At 34.8% G+C, this 25,069-nt stretch overlaps 1 protein-coding gene across 1 annotated transcript in view; it reads left to right on the forward strand.

Moving 5' to 3' along the window:
- STPG2 (sperm tail PG-rich repeat containing 2) overlaps positions 1-25,069 on the forward strand; it is a 334,050-nt gene that overhangs the window by 130,153 nt on the left and 178,828 nt on the right. Inside the window, exons 9-10 of the mRNA XM_047798146.1 lie at positions 4,239-4,399; positions 19,852-19,944. Of these exons, the coding sequence (XP_047654102.1) occupies positions 4,239-4,399; positions 19,852-19,944 (254 nt within the window). The remainder of the gene's footprint in view (positions 1-4,238; positions 4,400-19,851; positions 19,945-25,069) is intronic.

The raw sequence follows: 25,069 nt of genomic DNA on the forward strand, positions 1-25,069 counted from the left end.
TGTCTTGCTTGATTGTTTTCCTTTTTTTCTGCATTTTCTCACTTCTCTGATTAAATTTGTTCTTTGGCATTTGGGGAAGGCATGGGAAGCTAAAGTTTTCTTCAGATGAGAGACAGCAGAGAACATTGGGGGGTTGCGGTGAAGGAATCTGTCCTAGGAAGGCTCCCTGGGGTATTGCTTGCTTACAATAATAGTTATGTCCCATAGCAATTCTGAAATCTGATGAGGTACATACATGTTGTCATTTCCTTGGTTAGGGTTCAGTTGGGCTCCCTGGGAATAAGATTTTCCATGGTCCTTTGTTTTACCTTTTGAGTTCTTGGTTTCATCCTTTGATTCTTCTTCTGCAAGAAATAGTGTTTTCAGCTGGGACTTTCTGGGCCTGCTTCCTCCCTATGGGAGATCAGGGGTATATGAACCACTTTTCATTTTGTTTTGGTGTTGTCCCTTTCATTCCAAGTTGGTTCAAGTCCTTATAAAAACTTTGTAGGTTTCTTATTGTATTAATTTATAATCAAATGCATTGGACAAAAGCCATTCTCACATATACTTCTTAGAAAAACCTTTATCTGCTTTGGGTCACCCTTGGTTTTGCTGAGTTTCAATACTCTTAGATTCTTAGGAGCACTATTCTTTTAGCCTAGAGGGTGTATGACATATGACCTTAAAATTCTTAGAGATTCTTTTATTACCTGAGAGGTTCTATGAGGTACATTCTTACATCTTTTTGAGGTCTTAACAAAGGGTCTTACGGCTAAACCCTGGATTTGTCTCAGGGCATTCCTTGCTTTGAGAGCTTTTTGCTATGTGGAGATATTGGGGATGAAAAACAGCTTTATTTTCAAACAAAATCTCACTTCCTTTTTATTTCCTATAAATTCTGCTTGAAAACTGAGAAGTTTTCCATCGTCTTTTTCTATGCACATCTTCTTATATGTGGCTAAAAGCAGCTACTTGGCATTTTTGCTATTCAGTTATATTCCACCTAGGAATTTCTTTAGCTAGAATCCATTAATTTATTAAGTATTTTCTTCATTGTCCCAAATATTATATTTTTCTAGAATTTCTGCAATTATGTAACATAAATTATCTTTTCTCCAAACTCTACCGTTTTAAAAATCACTCTCTCTAAGCCATTACCAATTGTCTTCTCAAAGCCATTTCTCAAAGTCTTGATTTTTTCAGCTTTTGGCCTGTTGCCTGATCTCAAACTGTTGTTAGAAGTTTTTTTTTTTTTTTCCTCATGAGACATGAATAGAATATTTTTTAATCAAAGTATAGTTGATTTACAATGTTGTGATAATTTCTTCTGTAAAGTGACCCAGTCATACATATACATATATATACACTATTTTTTAAAATAATATTTACCATCATTGTCTATCCCAGGAGATTGGATATAGTTCCCTGTGCTATATGGTAAGACCTTATTACTTATTGTAATAGTTTGCATCTATTAACCCCAAACTCTTGGTCTGTCCCACTCCTTCCCTCTTCCTCCTTGGCAACCACAAGTCTATTCTGTTTCTGTGAGTCTTTGTTTTGTAGATAAGTTCATTTGTGCCATATTTTAGTTTCCACATAGAAGTGATATCATATGGTATCTGTCTTTTTATAATTCTGATTTACTTAATTTAATATGATAATCTCTATTTGTACCCATATTTCTATAAATGGTATTGTTTCATTCTTTTTTATGGCTGAGTAGTATTGCATTGTATAATACATACCACATCTTAATCCATGTATCTGTCAATGGACATTTAGATTATTTCCAATAAGTTGTGACATGGTAATTTTTTATGGAAATACTATATCCCTGATAGAAAATTATTTACTACTTATGCCATTGAGAGGTTGAGTCTTATTTTTATCTCCCTTTAATCTTGGCTTGTCTGGTGGCTTTCTTGATCAATGGCATGCAGTGGAAATGATATTATAGCACTTCTCAGGCAAAGCTGTAAGCTTAATGGCCTACACATGTGTCTATAGAAACATTTGATCTTGGAGGCCTGGGCCTCTGTATGGAAGTATGACCAATCTAAGACTGCCATTCTGGAGAGGTCTTGTATAGGTACCAGGTACTGCCCCAGATAAGGCTAGCTCAGTAGTGTTTATCATGAATCTGAAATACAAATTATTTCAAAATATGAATTTATTGAGTGACCCAACTGCTGTAAGTTTGGGCCTTGTTTTCAATTTGATGGTCTAATATATTACAAATAGAATATTATAAACTCCACAAAGGTTATGTTATTTTTAAAGGGTAAAGCTCCATTATGATGGCTTCTAAAATCTTATCTTGATATTATATATATATATGTGTATATATGTATATATATATATTTTGTATTTTGAGGGCTGCACCCACTGTATATGGAGGTTCCCAGGCTAGGGGTCTAATTGGAGCTGTAGCCACTAGCCTGTGCCACAGCCACAGCAATGCCAGATCCAAGCCGGGTCTGTGACCTATACCACAGCTTACAGCAACACCGGATCCTTAACCCAGTGAGTGAGGCCAGGGATTGAACTCGCAACCTCATGGTTCCTAGTCAGATTCGTTTCCGCTGCACCATGACAGGAACTCCGATATTACATATTTTAAGAATTAGTGAGAATTGGAGTTCCCGTCGTGGCTCAGTGGAAGTTAATCTGACGAGAATCCATGAGTACACAGGTTTGATCCCTGGCCTCGCTCAGTGGGTTAAGGATCTGGCATTGCTGTGAGCTGTAGTGCAGGTCACAGACCCGGCTTGGATCTGGCATTGCTGTGGCTGTGGCACAGGCTAGTGGCTACAGCTCCAATTAGACCCCTAGCCTGGGAACCTCCATATGCCATGGGTGTGGCCCTTAAAAAAAAAAAGACAAAATAAAAGGATTAGTGAGAATGGCCTTCGTGGAACTTTTTTTTTTTTTCTCCTCGTAGCTATTAAAGTAATGACTTGGACCCATAAACCAGTCATAGAACAGATTTGGCCACCTAATTTATGGCTCAGAGCTGTCATAGGTTACTGTTAGAAGGTATCCCTAGACTGTCTAACTCTGGGGTTCTGGGCATTTACACATTTAGTAACAGGAAAATGAATATAAAAAACCTCTATTGTGAATGAATTATAATTATCAGGGTGGCTTTTCAAATCAGAGCCATAACTAGGTAGTTCATTGAGGTCCATATATTTAAGTATTTAAGCTCACCTGTCATGTGTTATGTTGTCTATTCATGCCAGAGAGAGACAGCTCTGAGATATTTGTCTTTTAAGTCCCTTAAATGGAGGCCCAAATAGTTTTCATTATGCTTTCTATTTATATTTTTCCTAAACATTACCAGTGGAGGAATGTTGGAAGATGACAGAAATAAAATGTATCAGCATTTAGGTTTTCCAAGAGTTGGCACAACAAATTTTTGGAAGAGACTTTAATTCCTCCTTCCTTCCTTCCAGTATAATTTACACAATAAAATAATTTACATGATAAAATAATTCATTTTAGATGTATGGTTTGACAAGTGTTGCTAAATGTATATAGTCAGGTAATTACCACTACAGTCAAGTTTTAGAACACTTCCATCATTCTTAAAGAATTCTCTCATGCACCTTTTCAGTTAATCTCTATCCCCATTCTTGGCCCTATGTAACTGATAGTGTTTCTGTAATTTTGCATTTTCTGGAATTTTATAAATGGAATCGCACATTATTTAGAATTTTGTGTCTGTCATCTTTCATTTAACTTTTCTTTTTTGAGGTTTATTCACATTGTTGCATTTATGTTTTATTTTTATTATTGAGTATTATACACACACACATGCAATAGAATACTACTTAGCTGTAAAAAAGAATGAAATTTTGCCATTTGCAGCAACATGGATGGATTTTGAGGGCATTACACTATGTGAAATAAGACAGAGAAGGACAAATACTGTATGATAACACTTACCTGTTGAATGTAAAAAATATAGCAAAATAATGAATAAAACAAAAAGAAGCATACTTACTGATAAAGAGAATCAGTTAGTGATTATCAGTGGGGAGAGATAAGGTTGGGGGGGTAATAGAGGGGGGGAGGAAAAGAAAAAGGATAATTATGGGATTATTTGAAATCATGTGTGAAACTTGAAAATTGTAAAGCACTGTGGAATTTCAAGAATCTTTCATTCAATAAATAAAATAAAAATAAATTTACTCAGTTAAAAAAATTAAAGCATGTTTTATTCTTACATATGACATTCTTCATAATTTTAGGTCCTGGGTTTTATAACATCCTAAACAATACTTTAATTGACAACTTGAGAAATACTTGCTTGAAGAAACAAAAGAAAAGTGCATTTGGTTCTTCCGTTCCTCGGACTCTCTTCCTAGTTCAGAAAAAAATGTTTACTACTCCTGGGCCTGCTGATTATAAGGTAACATATAAATACCAAAATTATTATTTATATTTATTACCAAGAATTTAGGGTTTACAAAATTACCTGTGATATATATGCCTCATTATTATAAGCCATGTTATTATTTTTGAAATTATTTCATGTATTTATGGCATAAGAACAAAAAATAATCTGGTTCACAGCTATGTTTGTAATTGCATTTTAAAAAATAGATTTTATCATCTCTTTGAGGATCTCATATATACTTCTTTAAATATTTATATTCATTTTATGAATATGCCACTATTATCTGAGAGTAAATTTAGGTTTTCTTTAAATTAGGCCTTTAAATGCTATTTGCAATTTTATAACTTTTGTGTAGACATATTACTTATCTCTTAGATTTGTTTTCAGTATTTGAATTTTTCTAATGCTTTCAAAATGTTATCTTTTAAGTATTTTCATTGTTTAGCTTGTTGTTATTGCTATCAAGAAATAGAATAGTTTTAAAAGACAAAAAAAAAGAAGTTCCCGTCGTGGCTCAGTGGTTAACAAATCTGACTAGGAACCATGAGGTTGTGGGTTTAATCCCTGGCCGTGCTCAGTGGGTTAAGGATCCGGTGTTGTTGTGAGCTGTGGTGTGGGTCGCAGACGCAGCTCGGATCTGGCACTGCTGTGGTTCTGGTGTAGGCCAGAGGTTACAGCTCTGATTAGATCCCTAGCCTGGGAACATCCATATGCCGTGGGTGTGGCCCTGGAAAAGACAAAAAGACACACACAAAAAAGAAATATAATAGCTTGTATTAAGGATTTGCTTTACCAATGATCCATACTTCTTGCTAAATTAAATGATTAATTTTACTAATTTGTTATTAGTTTAAAAAATTTACTCAAGCACTTTAATGCCATTTGTGCATAGCAGTTTCTTTTTTTCTCCATTAGTTTCATCTTTTATACATATATATTTGCCTTACTGAACTTATGCATCCCAGAACAATGCTCAAGAATGTTTTATAGGAATTAAAAAAATATCCAGAACCCAACAAGGTAAAATTTGGAATATAGCATTCAGTAAAAAAAAAAAAATTACTGGGGGATTTCCCATCGGGCAAAATGGGTTAAGAATCTGACTACCATAGCTCAGGTGAGAGTTCAGTCCCTCACTTGGTGCAGTGAGTTAAAGGATCCTGGGTTGCTGCAGCTGCAGCTCAGATTCAATTCCTGGGCAGGGAACTTCTATAGGTTGTGTGTGTGGCCATTAAAAAAAAAATTATTAGGTACACAAAAGAGCTGAAAAGTATAACCCAGATTATGAAAAAAAGACAAATCAATATAAAGAAGCCCAGAAATTATATAGATGGTAAAATTAGTAGGCAAGTCTATTAAATAGTTATTATAACTATATTTTATATGTTCAAGAAGGTAGAAGAAAGATTGAGCGTATTAAGTAGAGAAATGGCACAAATAAAAAGGCACAAATTAAAGTTCTAGAGATGGCTTGTATAACATATGAAAAAAGTACATTGTGATTAATAGCAGATGAGGTAACTTTGACAAAAAGATTTAGTTAACCACAAGATAGTAATAGAAACTATCTCAAATGAAATGCAGTGAGAAAGAGAAAAAAAAAAAGAAGTGGATAAAGTATCAGTGAACTGGGGGACAATTTGAAGTGATTTAAATGTGTAATTGGAACCTTTGAAGCAAAAGAGAATGAGGGGGCATAAAGATTGTTTTAGAAAATAATGGCTGAAAATTTCTGAACTTCAGTGAGAACTAAGACCACATCTACAGAGCTCAACAAACCCATGCTGCAAGGCATATTGTAATCAGATGGATTAAAACGGTAAAAAAGAGAAAAAAGTTCTTAAATCAAGGAAAATTATGCATGATGTTAAAAGGGATGAAGTTTGGAATGACAGTGCATTTCTTGTTGGGAATGATGCAAGTCAGAAGAGAGAAGTATAACATCTTTAAATTACTGAAAGAAAACAATTGTCAACCTATAATTCTATTATAGGTTTAAATATCTTTCAAAATTCAAAATGAAGTGAAGAGCTCTTCTAAAATCTTCCATTTATAAAATAAGTCACGGGTATGTAATGTAGAGCATGATGGCTATAGTTAATAATTCTGTAATGAATACTTAAAAGTTGCTAAGAAAGTAAATCTTAAAGTTCTCACTGCAAGAAAAAAAATCTGTGTAGTGATGCATGTGAACTTGACATTACGGTGATCATTTTGCAATATATACAAATATTGAATCATTATGTTGTACACCTAAAACTAATATAATGCCTGTCAACTCTACCTCAAGAAAAAAAGACACTTTCATATATACAAAAGCTCAAATATTTATCTGAAAAAGACCTCCACTGTAAGAAATGTTAAAAGAGGTCCTCCAGGCAGAGAAAAAGTCTTAACATATGGAATCTGGATCTATATAAAGTAATGCAGAGTATCAAAGATAACTATGTGGAGAAATATAAAAGCCTTTTGTTGGACTTATTTCATTGAAAGCCAGGCATTTTATGTTTTTGATTTACTGACAATTTACCTTCACAAAAGGTAGGGGAAAGCAAGAGAGAAACTCCTATTGTAAGCTTAATTTTGACTACATAAAGAACTATTTTATGAAATAGAAGGGAAGAATCATTTTACAAGTAGTGATCATGTTATTTTAAAGTTTCAAATTGTCAAAGAAGAGATTCTGGACATTGTTAGACACATATAAGAAATGTAGAAAATCTCTATTTCAAAATGACCAGCAGAAAATAAGAAATGTTCCTAAGGTCAAAGAGTAATGAAATGTAAAATTAGCCTGAAAGTTGGTAGGGAGCCACTCTTAAAAGTAAAATTCTGACATTGCAGTTTGCTACATATTAAACATTTTAGAGTTCATATTTTAAAAGGAAGTTTTAATGCCTGTTTATGTAATTATTCATCCTTTCTCATTCCCTAAGAATTTGGGAAAGCTTAAAAGAATGCATATATGGAGAAGTTAAAGAGGCTAAAATTGGGGTGGAAAATATAGGTAGAATAGATAGGTAGATATTCTATAGATAGAATAAAAGGAGAAATTAAACACTGGGGAAGTTTGAATATAGTTGTCAGAACATAAAAGGGCGTATACAAAACATTGGAAACATGTCTGCCTTATAGTGTGTACTCAGAAAATAATAATTGAATAAATGAGTACACAAGAGAGCGGGAAAGTATAATTTAAGGAATTTTAAAGAGAAGAACAACTTACCATAAAAAATACTAAAGAAAATTAAAATGACTTTGAATAAGTTTGGTTTGGCAGAAGAATTGCTAAGAAGATTAAGGAATCCTGTAGAGGTGGGATAGATGCTCTTTGGATAGCAGAGCCACTGAATTACTGGCTTGGATTCTCCTATCAGAAAAAAATGATTTTCAGCCCAGAAAGTGTAGAACACTCATGGTATATAAGAAATTAAATACTAAGATACTTATGGTGGTAATGTAAGAATACCCTAGTACCTAAAATTTTTTTTAAAAAATGAAATGCTTCAAAAATTTACATATAATCCTTGCACAGGATGCTAATATTTTACTTTTACAGTTTGGTATATATGCTGTTAAAGTGCTTTAAATTAGTTTAAAAACTTCAGATGTAGGTAAAATATATCACATTGAAATGAAACAACAGCTGTGAAATAATTATCAGTAATCTTTGAGTAATGTTCCATGTGTGTAGGCATATCAGAAAAATGGAAGTGAATTAACGTTTTTCTTATTTAAACAAAAATTATTAAAAATTCACAAAGTCAGATTTTCATAATTTCTTGCAAAATTTTAAATTGTTAGTAAGTTGTAGGATACAAATTAACATTAAAAAATTAGTAGGATTTTTACACACTAACAACAGGTTGTCCAAAAAGAAATTAAGAAAACAATCCCACTTACAATAGTTTGAAAAATATTTAGTAATAAATTTAACCAAGGGTGATAAAAGTCTATACACTGATGGGAGTTCCCTCTGTGGTGCAGTGGGTTAAAAATCTGACTACAGATGCTTAGGTCACTGTGGAGGTGCATGTTCAATTCCTAGCTGGGCGTTAATGCAGCTGTGGTGTAGGTCACAGCTGTGGTCTGGATTTAGTTCCTGACCCAGGAACTTCTACATGTTTCAGGTGCTGGCATAAAATTAAAAATAAATTGTTGAAAATAATTGAAGAAGACACAAATAAATGGCAAGATATCCCATGTTCATGAATTGAAAAAATTAGTATTATGTGAATGTCCATATTATCTAAATGATAATAGAGATTCAGTGTAATCTCTATCAAAATTCCAATGGCATTTTTCATAATAATAGAAAGAAAACAATACTATAATTCATATGGAACCAAAAAAGACCCTAAATAGTCAAAGCATCTTATGCAGAAAGCACAAAGCCGATGGCATCACACTACCTAATTTTAAAATATACTACAAAGCTATAGTGTTAAAAACAGTATTTGCTGACATAAAACCAAGCATATAGACCACTGGAAGAGAATAAAGAGCTTCAGAAATAAATCCATACATTTTCTGCCAAGAACACATGATGAGGAAAAGATAGTCTCTTTAACAAATGGTGCTAGGAAAGCTGGATATCCACATGCAGAAGAATGCATTTGGATTTTTATCTCATACCATATAAAAAATCAAATCAAGTTGAGTTAGAGACTTAATTAAGACCTGAAATTATAAAACTACTAGAAGAAAACAGGGAAAAAACTTTTTTTTTTTTGCTTTTTAGGGCCATGCCCACAGCATATAGAAGTTCCCAGGTCAGGGGTTGAATCAGAGCTACAGCTGCTGGCCTGTGCCACAGCCACAGCAATGCCAGATCCAAGCTGCATCTGTGACCTATACCAGAGCTCACAGCAATGCCAGATCCTTAACCCACTGAGTGAGTCCAGGGATCAAACCCACATCCTTATGGATCCTAGTCAGATTCTACTCTGCTATGCCATGATGGGAACTCCTGGGAAAAAGCTTCTTGATATTGATCTGGACAGTAATTTTTTATATATGACCCTAAAAGCCCAGTCAATGAAAGCAAACATAGACAAACTGAATTGCATTAAAGTGAATTGGAAAAAATACTTACAAACTATGCATCTGATAATGGGGTCTTCATCCAAAATATGTAAGAAGCTCAAATGGCTCAACAGCAAGAAATCATACAGTTTGATTTGAAAATGGACAAAGGATCTGAATATACATTTCTTTTTTTTTTCTTGTCTGGGTAAATTTTTTTTTGTAATTATTATTTTTTAATAGTTACTTCCCCAATACAGTTTTTTTTCCTACTGTGCAGCATGGTGACCCAGTCACACATACATGTATACATTCTATTTTCTCACATTATCATGCCCCATCATAAGTGACTAGACATAGTTCCCAGTGCTACACAGCAGGATCTCATTGCTAATCCATTCCAAAGGCAATAGTTTGTATCTATTAACCCCAAGCTCCCCAACCACCCCACTCCCGTCCCCTTCCCCTTGGCAACCACAAGTCTATTCTCCAAGTCCATGATTTTCTTTTTTGTGGAAAGGTTCATTTGTGCTGTATATTAGATTCCAGATGTAAGTGACACCATATGGTATTTGTCTTTCTCTTTCTGACTTACTTCACTCAGGATGAGAGTCTTTAGTTCCAACCATGTTGCTGCAAATGGCATTATTTCATTCTTTTTTATGGCTGAGTAGTATTCCATTGTATATATATACCACATTTTCCTAATCCAATCGTATGTCGATGGACATTTGGGTTGTTTCCATGTCTTGGCTATTGTGAATAGTGCTGCAATGAACATGTGGGTGCATGTGTCTTTTTTAAGTAGAGTTTTGTCCGGATATATGCCCAAGAGTGGGATGGCTGGGTCATATGGTAGTTCTATGTATAGATTTCTAAGGTATCTCCATACTGATCTCCATAGTGGTTGTACCAGCTTACATTCCCACCAACAGTGCAGGATGGTTCCCTTTTCTCCACAACCCCTCCAGCATTTGCTATTTGTGGACTTATCAATGATGGCCATTCTGACTGGTGTGAGGTGGTATCTCGTGGTAGTTTTGATTTGCATTTCTCTAATCATTAGTGATGTTGAGCATTTTTTCATGTGCTTGTTGGCCATGTGTACATCTTCTCTGGAGAAATGTCTATTCAGGTCTTTTGCCCATTTTTCAATTGGGTTGTTGGCTCTTTTGCTGTTGAGTTGTATAAAAGTTGCTTGTATGAATATAAAAGAATATAAAAGAAGACATACAAATGGCCAGCTGGTATGTTAGAAAATAGTCAACATCACTAATCACTAGGGAAATGCAAATAAAAGTCATAATGCTATATTACCTCATACTTGTAAGGATGGATATACCTAAAAAAAACAAGAAATAATTGTTGGTGAGGAAATGGAAAAAAGGGAACTCTTGTTCTCTGTTGTTAGGAATGTAAATTGATATAGTCATAATGGAAAACAGCATAGAGTTCCTAAAAAAATTAAAAGTAGAACTATCATATGATTCAGCAGTCTAACTTCTGATTATACATCTAAAGGAAATCAAGTCAGTATATTTAAGAGACATCTGATGTTCCGTGTTTATGCAGCATTATTCACAATAGTTGAGATATGTAATCAACCTATGTGCCTATGCAAAGATGAATGGATAAAGAAGGTGGTATGTGTGTGTGTGTATGTGTGTGCAATACCACTCAGCCTTTAAAAAGAAGGAAATTGCCATTGCAACGATAGGAATGAACCTGAAGAACATTATGCTAAATCAAATAATCAAATAAGCCAGATTCAGAAAGGCAAATACTACATGATCTCATTTACATATGGAATCTAAAAAAATAGAACAGATAGAAGCAGAGAGTAGAATGATGGTTGTCAGGGTGAAAGGTGAAGGGTAAAGAAAAGTTGGTCAATGGATACGAAGTTTCAAGATGCAGGATGAATAAGTTCTGAAGATCTAATGTACAGGGTGGTGACTATAGCTAATAATACTATATTGTATACTTGAAATTTGCCAAAAAAGTGTATCTTAAATGAAACTATAAAAAAGCTGAGAAAAAATAATGAAAATTTGACAATGTGATTAGAAATACTATCTTTCTAAGACACATGTCACATCATGGTACTATCTTTTAATAAGTTCCCTTTGGGTGTTCCCTGGTGGCTCAGCAGGTTAAGGATCTGGTTGGTATTGTCACTGCTGTGACTCTGGTTACTGTTGTGGTGTGGGTTCAATTCCTGGCCCATGAATGCGGCCAAAAAAAAAAAAAAAAGTTCCCTTTGCCTAAAATTTTGTGCCTTCAATCAAGAATAGGAAGAAATTTAAGTCTAAGAGTAATGCCCTTTTCAGTCTTATGTATACCAAATTTTCTAAACTATCTGACTACTGCCATAATTTCCCTTCATTCAAGCTCAAAAATGCCTTTAAGACAACACAAAATTAATGAGCACATACTAGCTACTTAATAAAAATTTGACTAGCAACAATTATTTAAAAAAATACAGTACCCTTTATCGTGTTTGCCTAGCTTTCTAGCCTCATATCTCATTGGTGCCATAATTTCCCTTCATTTTTGCTTCTCACTCCCTTGCCCTTATCTTTGCTCAAAGTTCCTTAGAAATTCCCTTGTGGCTCAGTGGGTTAAGGATCCAGTGGTTGTAGCAGCTGTGGTGTGGTCAGGTCCCTGGCCTGGAAACTTCTTTATGCCATGGGTGTGGCCAAACAAAAAGTTCCGTTAAGTACAATGTGATATGTCATGTCATTGTGCAATTATTCCCACGTGTTGGGAAGACAGAAGACTCAGCGTTCCTTTGTCCTTTCAGATGATAAGGCTCATTAATGAACCTTGCACAGATTCATCTACAGAAACCTTGTTACAACTTTCACCTCCTTTAAAGAGTATAGCTGGACTCTCTTCTCAGCTCTCTGCTAAAATAGGGATCTGAGGTCTGATTTAAGGGCTTCATTAAATCAATCAAAGAAAGCTTATGGCCCTTCCTGGAAATTCCTTGTTCTTCAGGAGTAATTGCAATTTCATTACACTACACCATGCTGTTAGTGTAGTATGTATGCAAACCAGGGTATCTAAGGACATCAGAGACCTGCTATTTGCTTAAATCTTGGTTAGCTGAACACCAAGAAGTTGGAGATGTCCATTAAAAAATGGAGGATGCTCGCTGTATGGTGCTGCATAACTAGATAGCATTAGAGTCTTATTTATTGTCAGAATCAACCAGTCTGTATATTATCAGCATCAACCAATCAGAGAAATTGCTCTACCAACTAAGAATAGCCATGCATCCATGGAATTAAAGAAGAGTTATCAGTATATCAGTCTTGTCCTTCTGTGTTGAGTTAAATTAAGCTACTGTGAATAACATTTTAAATTAATACATTAATAATTAATGGGCAATGCACCTTTTTCAGACTCCAAAACTTTCTTCACTGCCTTTTCAGCCTCTGTTAACAAATTGTCATCCTCAAACATTTGCTAAAATCTTTCACAAGATATAGAGCAGCATATATGTCCAGTACTCCTAGAAAATTCCTGTACATTGTTCATATATTATGTTCTTTGGAAATCTTTCACTGTTCACTGTCTCCCCCTGCTATCCCTGCCTCTTTGTTATCTCTGTATTCTGCATATCCTCAGATTGCAGTTCAGTGGAATTAATTACTAGATTTTGATTTTAGTACGGTTTTAAGATTAACAGTATGATTTTAAGATGAGAACAAATGGTAACAACAAGGAAAACTAAGTTAGAAAAAAGTATGCATAACAATTTAAAGGTAGTAATTATTATGTGACTGCTTTGAAATCTGATGTCCTGAAGGGCAACAGGATTGTGGTTTAAATGGTGTTATGTATATGGGGGGAACCGAGAAGCTTAGCAGTTTTAAGATTTTGCAAAACCATTTTAAGATAAATAATAATCTCTGGAAGGAGAAGAAAAGAGTTAATTCTTTGATGTTTTTTATACATCAACTCTATATTTATGGTTTAATTTTTACATTTTAGACAATTTTTTCATGTTTCTAATCTTTTTTTTTTGCTTTTTAGGGCTGCACCCATGGCATATGGAGGTTCCAGGCTAGGGGTTGAACTGGAGCTACAGCTGCCAGCCTACACCACAGCCGCAGCAACGCCAGATCCTTAACCCACTGAGCAAGGCCAGGGATTGAACCCGCAACCTCATGGTTCCTAGTTGGATTCATTTACGCTGTGCCACAGTGGGAACTCCATCATGTTTCAAATTTTTATTGGAACATTTTTTCAGAGATCTGTTTTCTATGTAAACATTCCTAAAGAAGTTTGTTTTCTATGTAAAAATCTATACTTTTATTTTTTCCTTATTAAGAGATAATTCTCTGGTTGTTCTGTATTTCTGCCCATCTTTGGTTAGGACTATCTTTTCAAGGATAGCTTTGGAAGACAGATAGTGTCTTTCTCTCAAGCAGAGGGCAAACATACTTAGTGCTTAGTATAACAGATTTGTATTCCCTAAGCTCACAGTTTTGCTTCCAAAATAAATGCCATTACCTTGCACAGGTATCCGTTGTGCCCCATCTGCCTAGTCCTCGTTAGGATTTGAGGGCAAGGTAGACTGATGCAAGCCTGCTGATGCTCAAGCTCTTTGTTAGGTTAGGCTGTGTCTCTGTCTCAGAAGACTCATGACTTTAGCCAGCATCAGTGAAACTGTGTCAGGTTGACTTGTTAGTTTGAAGTAGGTAAAAATCTCGACCCATCACAGTTCTTAACATTTATATATCCTTAACTTATAGACATTTTCTTCTACTATTTCTTATTCCCAGGGGCCCCAGAAGTGCATCTGACAATCACCTCAAAACAGCTCTCTGATTTCTGTCAAATTAATTTTTTTTTTTTTTTTGTCTTTTGAGGACTATAGCTGCAGCATACGGAAGTTCCCAGGCTAGGGGTCAAATTGGAGCTATAGCTGCTGGCCTACACCACAGCCACAGCAATGCAGGATCCAAGGTGCGTCTGCAGCCTACACCCAGGCTCACAGCCATGCCAGATCCTTAGCCCACTAGTGAGGCCAGGGATTGAACCTGCATCCCCAGGGATCTTAGTCGGGTTTGTTACTGCTGAGCTGCAATGAGAACTCATTAATTTACTTTATGTTAAACTCACCAGTTTATTATTTAGATGCAAAATAAGAACATGTCCATATACACTCTAAAACAACTTCATTTTTCTAGATTGCTAAATTTTCTATATTTCTAGATTTTTATTTTGAGCTTTTTCCTGTCATTAAACTTTGACATTTGTTTTTTCTTTTATGTTGTATATATTATGTGATAGAAAACACGTTATGTCAAACTCACCATCTTAACTATGTTTGTGTCGACCTAAGTATATTTTATTTATTTATTATTATTTTTTTGTTTTTGTCTTTGTTTTTGTCTTTTTGCCATTTCTTGAACCGCTCCTGCGGCATGGAGGTTTCCGGGCTAGGGGTCTAATCGGAGCTGTAGCTGCCAGCCTACGCCAGAGCCATAGCAACGCAGGATCCGAGCCGTGTCTGCGATCTATACACCACAGCTCACGGCAATGCCGATCCTTAACCCACTGAGCACGGCCAGGGATCGAATCCGCAGCCTCATGGTTCCTAGTCGGATTCGTTAACCACTGCGCCACGACGGGAACTCCCTAAGTATATTTTAAATGCATCATGAATGTTAGTTTTTAGCACACTCTTGTTGTACTTTAAAATGTACTAGAAGTTCATATTCTGAGTAACCTGACATTTAGATGAAAAGAATTATTAAAATTATGTTACAAGAAATGCCTCAAAAAGCTTTCACTATAATCTTTATTCTCCACTTCAGATATTAAGACAGTATAGCACATTGATTCTGAACATGGTCTCTGATGTCAGGGTATTTGTTTTATTTTCTTGCTCTGCCACGGATCTTGTGAAGTTTGTCTGAACCCTGTATGCCATAGGAAAATGGAGATCTTAATAGTATATACTTCAAATCATTATCGTGAATACTAAATGCGTCGATACATGTGAAATACTTTAAATAGCTTCTGGCACATGGTTAGGACTCAGTAAATTTTGCTATTACTGACAATTAAAAAGTAGATATAACTCAGACATTGGGAATGTGTGTAAAATTTTATGAACTGTGAGAGTACGAGACATACCCTAAGGACATCTGAGTTTTAAAAATCCAATCGGATAAACTTTGCATTTAACAGTAGGATTAATTCATTATAGGAAATGTGATCACCGATATCCTTATATGTATATAAACCATATTATTTCATATATTCTATTGGCCCACTTGTTTTAGCATTTTTTCTTACCTCCCCTTCTTGAATTAATTGAATTTTTGTATCATTCCATCATATCTACCTCTATTACATTTTCAGTTATGCATTATTTTACTGTTCTTTTAGTGCTTACTATAAAAATTATAGTATGTTTCCTTTTGCAGTCCAATTAAAAGGATTACCTTTACCACTTTCCCAGGAATGGTAATTTAGAACATTTAGCTATGTTTTACTATCTCCGGTTTTTGTTTCATTATTGTCATACATTTTAATTTTATAAATATTTTTAAACTCTTTGAATTTATTTATATTACTGTTTTATACAGTCAAAATTCATATTTATCTACACACTTACCCTTTCTGTTGTGCTTTTTTTCTTTCTTCATTTCCATGTTTCTATATAGAATCATTTTTCTTCTGCCCGTATAACTCTGTTTAGTACTTCTACTGGTCCAGGTCTGTTAATAATTATTGTAGTTTTCTTCTAAAAATCTTTATTCTGTCATTTTCAATCAATCAATCAATTAATTATGGCCACGTCTGTGACAGGCAGAAGTTCCCAGTCCAGGGACTGAAGTAGAGCCACAGTGACAACACTGAATCCTTAACTACTAGGCCAGCAGGGAACTCGGCATCTTTTTTTTTCTTTTTAGGGCTACACCTGTGGCATATGGAGGTTCCCAGGCTAGCGGTCAAATCAGAGCTTCAGCTGCCAGCCTACACGACAGCCACAACCATGCCAGATGCTAGCTACATCTGTGACCTATGCCACAGCTTGTGGCAACTCCAGATCCTTAACCCATTGAGCAGGGCCAGTGATTGAACATGCATCCTCATGGATACTAGTTGTGTTCTTAACCCACTGAGCCACAACGGGAACTCCTCTGTCATTTTTTATTTTGGGGAGTATAGATTTTTAGATTGGTAGTTATTTTCTTTCAACACTTTAAAGATGTTATTCTACTGCATTAGGCCTTTTGTGATTTCTATAGAGAAGTAAGTTGGCATATTTATTGTTTCTTTTTTGAAAAAATTACTTTTGGGGGGGGGCTTTGTCTTTTATGTGTCAGTAGTGTGGTTTTCTTTATATTTCCTTGCTCGAGGTTTTCAGAACCTTTGAATGTCTTTCATCAATTTAAAATAATTCTCAACTGTTATATCTTCATGTATTTCCTCTGTCACATTCTTTCCTATCTTTCTGAGATGCTAATAAATATATCTGTTACACCTTTTCACCATGTCTTATAAGCACTCTGTATTATGCCTCCTTTTTTCTCTTTGTGCCTCAGTTTAGACGTTTTATACAGAGCTATCTTTCAATTCGGTAAGCTTTCTTTTTTATCATCTTTTTTCTTTTTAGGGCCGCATCCACGGCCAATGGAGGTTCCTAGGCTAGGGGTCTAATCAGAGCTTTGCTGCCGGCCTACACCACAGCCACAGCAAGGCCAGATCCAAGTTAGGTCTGCGACCTACACCACAGCTCATGGCAACGCTGGATCCTTAACCCACTGAGCAAGGCCAGGGATCGAACATGCAACCTTATGGTTCCTAGTCGGATTTGTTTCCCCTATGCCAAGATGGGAACTCCCATATAAACTTTCTTTTAACTGTGTTTCAAGTGCTATTAAATTGAGCTATTGAGCTCTTAATTTCAGATATTCTATTTTCAGTTCTAGAAAGCCTATTTAATTCTTCCGTATGATTTCACTTCTCAGGAGCAATCATCTATGATTTCAAGTGTATTTTTTTTCGAATTGTTTTCCCTATGTTTTCTTGAATATATTAATCCAAGTTCTGTCTGCTAACTCCAATATCTGGATTACCAATAGGTATGTTCTTACTTTCTGTTATTTTTTCTCTTCATTTTTGTTCATGCATGTCTGTTTTTTGGCATGTCTTACAATTTTTAATAGAATGCTAGATATTGTATAGAGATTCTAAGTGGCATTATCTTCTGCTGGAGAGATTTCATACTTTTCTCTGCAAAGCAGATGGAAATCAAAGGCGATCACCTTGATATAATCCTGGATTGTGGCGGTTACAGTTCCAGGGTTTAGTTTACCTCTGGTTGGTTCATTTTGTAAAGTTGAGTCCTCTGGTGATTTCAGCTGTGAGCCCAATGTGTTCAACTTTGCCCCATGTTCTGAACTCTAATCTTTAATGCCTCTGTCTTTCAGAGTTTGACTTAGATTTTTCGCTCCTCATCACCCAGGAAACATCTTGATGGGGAAAAAGACCATGTGTTTTGAGGCTCCTCAAATCTTCCATTTTGTCATATGACTCAACACAATCATCTTATTTTCTAGCTTTTTCTAACATCCCTCTGCCAGGTCTAAATCCAGATTCTTTCCCTCTTGCCTGTAATCAGCAAGTATCCCAGGAAGAAAACCCTGAATATTATAGAGCTAATCTTTTAGAGGTTCTATTATCATTAGAATCTTAGGCCTTCTTGTCTGTGGTAATAACTTATAGAGTTGGAAGCATCTCCAACTCAATGAAGCCTTTAAAAATATAATTTTGTTTTATTTTATCTAGATTTATTTTTTTTATTTTTCATTATTATTATTTTTTTGTCTTTTTGCCATTTCTTGGGCCGCTCCCATGGCATATGGAGGTTCCCAGGCTAGGGGTCAAATCAGAGCTGTAGTCACCGGCCTACACCGAGCCACGTCTGCAACCTACACCACAGCTCATAGCAACGCCAGATCGTTAACCCACTGAGCAAGGCCAGGGATCGAACCCGCAACCTCATGGTTCCTAGTCGGATTCGTTAACCACTGCACCACGATGGGAACTCCTATTTTATCTAGATTTATAACAATAAATAATATGGACTTGTATTTTGTTATATTTTATATGTATTTACTTGATAAAAATGTAGTCTTCTGCAAATAACTCATTCCCTCTAAAGCCAGAATCACCCAGTGAGTAATTCATTCCCTGAGTTTGTTAACTTCTGCACCTGAACAGTAAAAATTGCAAAATGCTTTTGAACTTCTTTATGTCACAATTTCTAATACCACATACTTGATACTAATAAAATGATTATGAAAGTAAATTATTTTTGAGCTTCAATAAATACAAAAATTATGTGAGATAATAATGCCGACTCAAATGCTCTGTGTTTGAAAGATTTCACATTTCTGCAAGATGTGAACTGTGATTTTTCTATTTGTGAAATGCTAGAATCTATTTTCCTTTTAGTGGCTAGATAGGAATAATATGAAGAATGGAGAAGCACTAACTTCAGCATTTAGGGTAGCAAAGCATATAGTTTCAAAGATATAGTATGTGAGGGATGGATTTTTTTGTAGATTAATTTTCCTCAAAAAATGAACAAAGAAAGAAATATGTAACCATTCTACTTGATGTTAAATTCTGAAGTATTAAACATAATATCAAATTCTGAAATAAAAACAGTGAAGTTATAAAAATGGGAAAATAAATCCTCACCTCTTTTGCATATACAAAAAAAATGTTACTGCTGCTTATACGGTTTAAATTATTAAATGAATACAAATGGATAAATTATATAATAAATCAGGAGCATAATATCACAAGGATTAATTAATTGCTAATTAAAATTTTAGATTACCAGCTTCCTCTAGCCTATTAATTTGCATATTCAATTCATATAAAGAATTATGATATTTAAGAGAGTATGGATCATTCTGTTTAGAAAATTTATTAATCCAGGATTGCCACATAATTATTTAAAATAGTTATTGTCATTATATTTCTACCTCATATATTAATAATTATTAACAAATAATACTATATAATTGACAAAACATCTTATATATTATTGAGATTACAACCTGCTAGTTATGAAAGAGAATAAGAATTCAGAATTCAGCTTTAGAGAATAGCTAATAACTTGCCCCTAATATGTTTAAATAATGTATGCAGATCCATCTTACTTTCCTAGAGGTTTAAATAAATCAACCCCTTTCCATTTTAATATCCCATTGAGTTAAAGTCTTTTACTATTCCCAGTTAAAATTTTTTTCTTATTTTATGAATATATGTCTATCTCTAATGGCAGAGGAAAATAAATGAGCTTCATTGCAAACTTGTTTCTAGTGCCCTTTGTATTGACAAAAATAAATGATATACTCCTTTACCCTTCCTTTCAACATGTTTTTTGGAATTCACAGGTCGGTGGGATTTCTCATGAACTACCTAACTTGACTAACCGCTACGCTGCTTTCTTGTCAAGAACAGAAAGAACTACTAAACTCTCAGACACGGTAAGAAGGCTCCTATATCCAAATGAATTTGTAATCTTGGACCATGGAGGAGACTGCATAACGTCAACATTATGTTAGGACCTGAAAGAAGTTTCTGGTAGCCTGCTGTAACATTTTCAGTTAGTATGATGTTTTCACTTTTTTTAAAGTTCAATGAAATTCTTGAAGCTAAGCAGAAGTCTAGCATTGCTCTGTGAGAAAATATTACATGGAACATCTCCTGGAGGGTCAGAGAGCATTCATTCTTAGGACAAATATGAAAACTGAACTTGTATATGAAGTGACAGGTTTACTTTAAATTCAACTCAGTTTACTCACAAGTGCAATTTTTTTCCCTTTTCAAATTGAATCTATCTAGCAACTTACTTCAGGGACACGTTTTAATCTGTATTTTAAACTGTGCTTATATGATTTTTTTCTAACTGAATTTACTTTTTTTATAAATAGCTAATATTGAATAAACTGACATATGTAAAGCAGATGAAATTTAAAAAATATATAATTAATTATTTCATTCAGATTAAATGTACTAAAAGATTAAAGAGAACTCTGAAGTTAAAAAGACTTGGGTATACAGGTATTGCTACAATAAATTTTTATAGGAATTGGATTGTCATTACAAGATATTATTAGTAACAGATTACCAAAAAGGATCATCAGCCAGGTTTTAAGATGTAGCCAATCAATCAGCGAAGTAATATTACTTGCTAAAGTAAAATTCTACTAGTTGCACAATGCTTGGACTTGACTTACAATGTCTTCAATGGGGATGTAACTGGTACAAGATTAGAATGAACTAATTTAAAGGACAAATGCAAATCTAGGTAACATACCTGTGAATGCTTAGGAAATCATAAGGTTTATATTAATTTGGTGAGAGCATTTAGGGATGGACCTTTTTTTTTTTTCTGAGATGTTAGTTGACTGAATCTGAGAGATGGATTCAGAGTTAGCATCAGGCTCTATGGCATTTTTTTGTAGCTATAAAAATATATACGAAGTTCCCCTTATGGTGCAATGGAAACGAATCCAACTAGGAACCATGAGGTAGCAGGTTCCATCCTTGGCCTCGCTCAGTGGGTTAAGAATCCGGCATTGCCATGAGCTGTGGTGTAGGTCGAAGACGTTGCTTGGATCCTGCATTGCTGTGGCTGTGGTGTAGGCCGGCAGCTGTAGCTCTGATTAGACCCCTAGTCTGGGAACCTCCACATGATGTGGGTGGGGCCCTAAAAGTAAAAAAAAAAAGAAGAAAGAAAAACTCGGAGTTCCTGTCATGGCTCAGTGGTTAATGAATCTGACTAGGAACTATGAGGTTGCGGGTTCGATCCCTGGCCTTGCTCAGTGGGTTAAGGATCTGGCGTTGCCATGAGCTGTGGTGTAGGTCGCAGACGCGGCTGGGATCCTGTGTTGCTGTGGCTCTGGCGTAGGCCGGTGGCTACAGCTCCGATTTGACCCCTAGCCTGGGAACCTCCATACGCCGTGGGAGCGGCCCAAGAAAATGGCAAAAAGACCAAAAAAAAAAAATATATATATATATATATATATATATATATATATATATATATATATAAAGAATCATCTGGCAGTAGCAATATCTTGACACTTCTCATAACTATTAAATAAATGTGTTGTTTTAGTAGATAATTTCTTAGGGAATTTTAGGGTCGTGTTGTGTTTCTCAAAGGAGTCATTGCTATACACACATTTGGATCCACTATGATGTATAAGTAATTTATTTTTAATATAAAGCTTTTTAGTTTAGGAACTAAATGGTTTAGAATGGTTTCATGGTTATTTCTATTGTAATATTGAAGCTACCAGAACAAAAGCGCAATGTAGATCTCTGAAGGTACCCACAGCTATGCATATATGCGTGCTGTACATATATGCATAACGTGCTATATGCTTTATGTCTGTAGTGAGAAAAGAAGATGGAGTTCTGCCCTAAAGGAGGATGGGTTGCTCTACTAATTGCTTTGACCTAACTTACACTTTTCTCTTTTCTCTTTGTCTGTCACTGCATCTGGAAACTCCTTTTTAGTGTTGTCTTTTTTGGCATGAAACACCTGCATTTAAAAGACTGGATGGGACTCTGCTTAACCAAGAAGCAAAATAGTTTGCTTAGATAGAATATTTTGATTTTTGAATCCCTTCCACAAATGAGACTACCCTTCAAACATGTGACTGTAGAATATGCATCTAATGAAAATTTCAAATCATTGATCTCAGATCAATATTGATCTCAAATTTATACAATAATGGCCTTAATTTTATAATTTTCATATCAAATACAAATATTAGGAAATTTATCTCCTATATACTTAAATTACATATATATATATATATATATATATACTTGAAGGATGGCATATAGTTTAATTTTCAACATGTTACATTAAAGTTTTATATAAAAATATTTAGAAACCCAGACTTCTGGCTTCATGTGAAAGACCGCGTTTGTATACATCTCCCTTCTATTTACAAAGTCCCTGTGAAATAACTGTTTTTTAAACTACAACATAAGCATTAGTTGAATACAAAAAGAGAAAGAGATTGAAAATGTGACAAATGGAAGCTAGGCACAGCCAAACATCTGATTATTAGGCATTTCAGAAACAAAATGCTTAGACCATAGTATTTGATTAAAAACAAAACAAAACAGTAAACGGAGTTCTGTGGCTCAGTGGTTTAAGAATCTGACTATTATCCATGAGGATGCAGGTTCAATCCCTGGCCTCACTCAATGGATTAAGGATCTGCCATTTCCACAAGATGTGGCATACGTCACAAATGTGGCTCGGATCTGGTGGTGTTGTGGCTTAAGGCCAGCAGCTGCAGCTCCGATTCGACCCCTAAGCCTGGGAACTTCCATATGCCATGGGTGTGGCCCTAAAAGGAAAAAGATAAAATAAAATAAAAAACAGTAAGTTATCTTGAGCATAATACAGACATATTTTCAATGGGAAGAGCTCAACAAAATTCCAAGAAGGGTGCATTTTAAAAGACATATATTCTTTTCACATTCTTTTGCATTTTCAGAAGACTGGAAATGAAATACCCTTGAAGCTTCCAGAGAAAACTAACTGGGTCACCTACAGTGGGATGAGAAACATAATGAGATCCATACTTTCTCAGCAGCATTAGCAATATTTCAGAACTAGGAAATGATAGAATATTTTTAAAAATTTCTAAGAGGGAATAATTTTGGATATAGAATTCTTCCTCTACCCCAAATTTTAATTAGATGAATCAAGAAAATAATTTTCAGATGTGCATGAACTTGGAAAGTTTAGTACTTCTTACCTCTCCACATGTAATGATGCTTCAGCAAAATTAAACAAAACAAAACAAAAGGGATGATATAAACACAGACAAGAATAGAGACTGGGCATTTTTGATGAAGTGGAGAAAAGTGATAAAGCATTTTTTAGTTCATGCCTGCGACATTCTTCAAGAGTCAGGGGTTTGGTGACCACAGAATTTCATTTACTTCTCTGTGTTTGGTACTAGTACTAGTTGGTCTTACAGGGCATAATCATGATATTCTAAATCTGTTCTTAATAGTGATTGATTTGAGATAAAATGCAATATTAGAAACTTTAATATCATTAATAAAATGGTGAAATCAAGAGGTAAAAGATAGGAGTCAGTGAAATATGCAAGGTCTCTTCTTTCATAGTGTAGAGTTAACAGATGTAAAAAATTGACTTTATGTTTTTATATTAAATTGTAAACAATTAAGAAATATGTTAAGTACAATATTTTGTATATTAAATACAAAAAAAATCCCACCCTGAAATTAAAAAAAACAAATTACTATTAAAATGACTTATTTCTGGGCCTGGAACTAGGGAGAGGTCAAGGACAGTTTTGCTGTTTATTTTAGACTCTTATATATGACTTGATTTTTATTTATAATGTAAAGCTTTTATTTTAAAATAAAAATAAAAACAATACTCTGATGAGTATGCATTTGAAATGGCGTTATGCCATGCTGGTACCTGGACTGACCCATGGTCTGCAAACAACCAAAATTCTAGTTAAAATAGAAACCAAACATATTCATGAATGCTTCCAAGAATTAGAAAGAAATAAGGAATACCCAGGCCAAAGGTTAAATTAAGGAGGGACCCAGAGTGGCGAGAACACAGAAGCCAACTTTTACCCTGAGGACATTTGCCAAACCAGGGGACCTTGAGTTTAATTTGTATAGTCTCAGAGGCCTCCAGAGAATGAAACAAAGCCTGAGACTCTCACACAGTGGCTAGTCCCAGAGAAGATCTTAATATAGCTAAGACTCCAGAGAGCAACCTAGGCAGGTTAAGAGTGAAATGCAAATAAACCTACTCTCTTTAGATGCTGAAGGATTTAAAAGAAGATTGCTCCTGTTGAACTTTTTGGTTTTGAATGTGTGTTAAGGGAGTCACTCCTGAGATACTGTTACAATGCACCTTCATTTAATGAGGTGAACTGTGAAAAAACAGAAAATACCTGTCATGGATATTAATGAAATTAATTTTATTAATAAACATAAGCGCTAACGCTTATATGGTGCCCGTTCTCTGCCAGGGACCATTCCAAACATATGTTAACTCATGTGAGTACTGTGTATGTAAGTATTTTAAAGATGACTGATTATGGTCATCTTTAAAAATGAGGAAACTGAGGAACAGAATTTAAAATTTTTGAATGACAGAGTCAGAATTCAAACCGAGGCAGTTCATCAACAGAATCCACTCTTTTAAAGGTGTTTTTGCACTATTCTCCTTTGGCTTGAAGAATTAGGCTTCACTAAAATAAATATCATCATATAATAAATGATTTTTGCGATTTAAAACAAGAGATATGACTGTAAATATCTCAGACATTATTATAAGGGATAGAACCTTTTTATTTGAAATGCCAACTTCTGTTTAGCAGAAACTGATGGAGGATTCAGCATCATGAACAATATTGAAGTTAATAACTTTTCCCTAGTTATTGAGAGGCCAAAATTTAACTACTGACTGTTTAGTGTGAAAGTTATTAGAAGAACTTTATGTACTTTCTTAGATTGAGTCATAACCCAGAAAGGGGCATCATTTGGCTGATGACAACTGGTGTCAAAAACTATCATAAAAATATA

This window comes from Phacochoerus africanus, chromosome 10 (genome assembly GCF_016906955.1).
Source record: "Phacochoerus africanus isolate WHEZ1 chromosome 10, ROS_Pafr_v1, whole genome shotgun sequence".
NCBI lineage: Eukaryota > Metazoa > Chordata > Mammalia > Artiodactyla > Suidae > Phacochoerus > Phacochoerus africanus.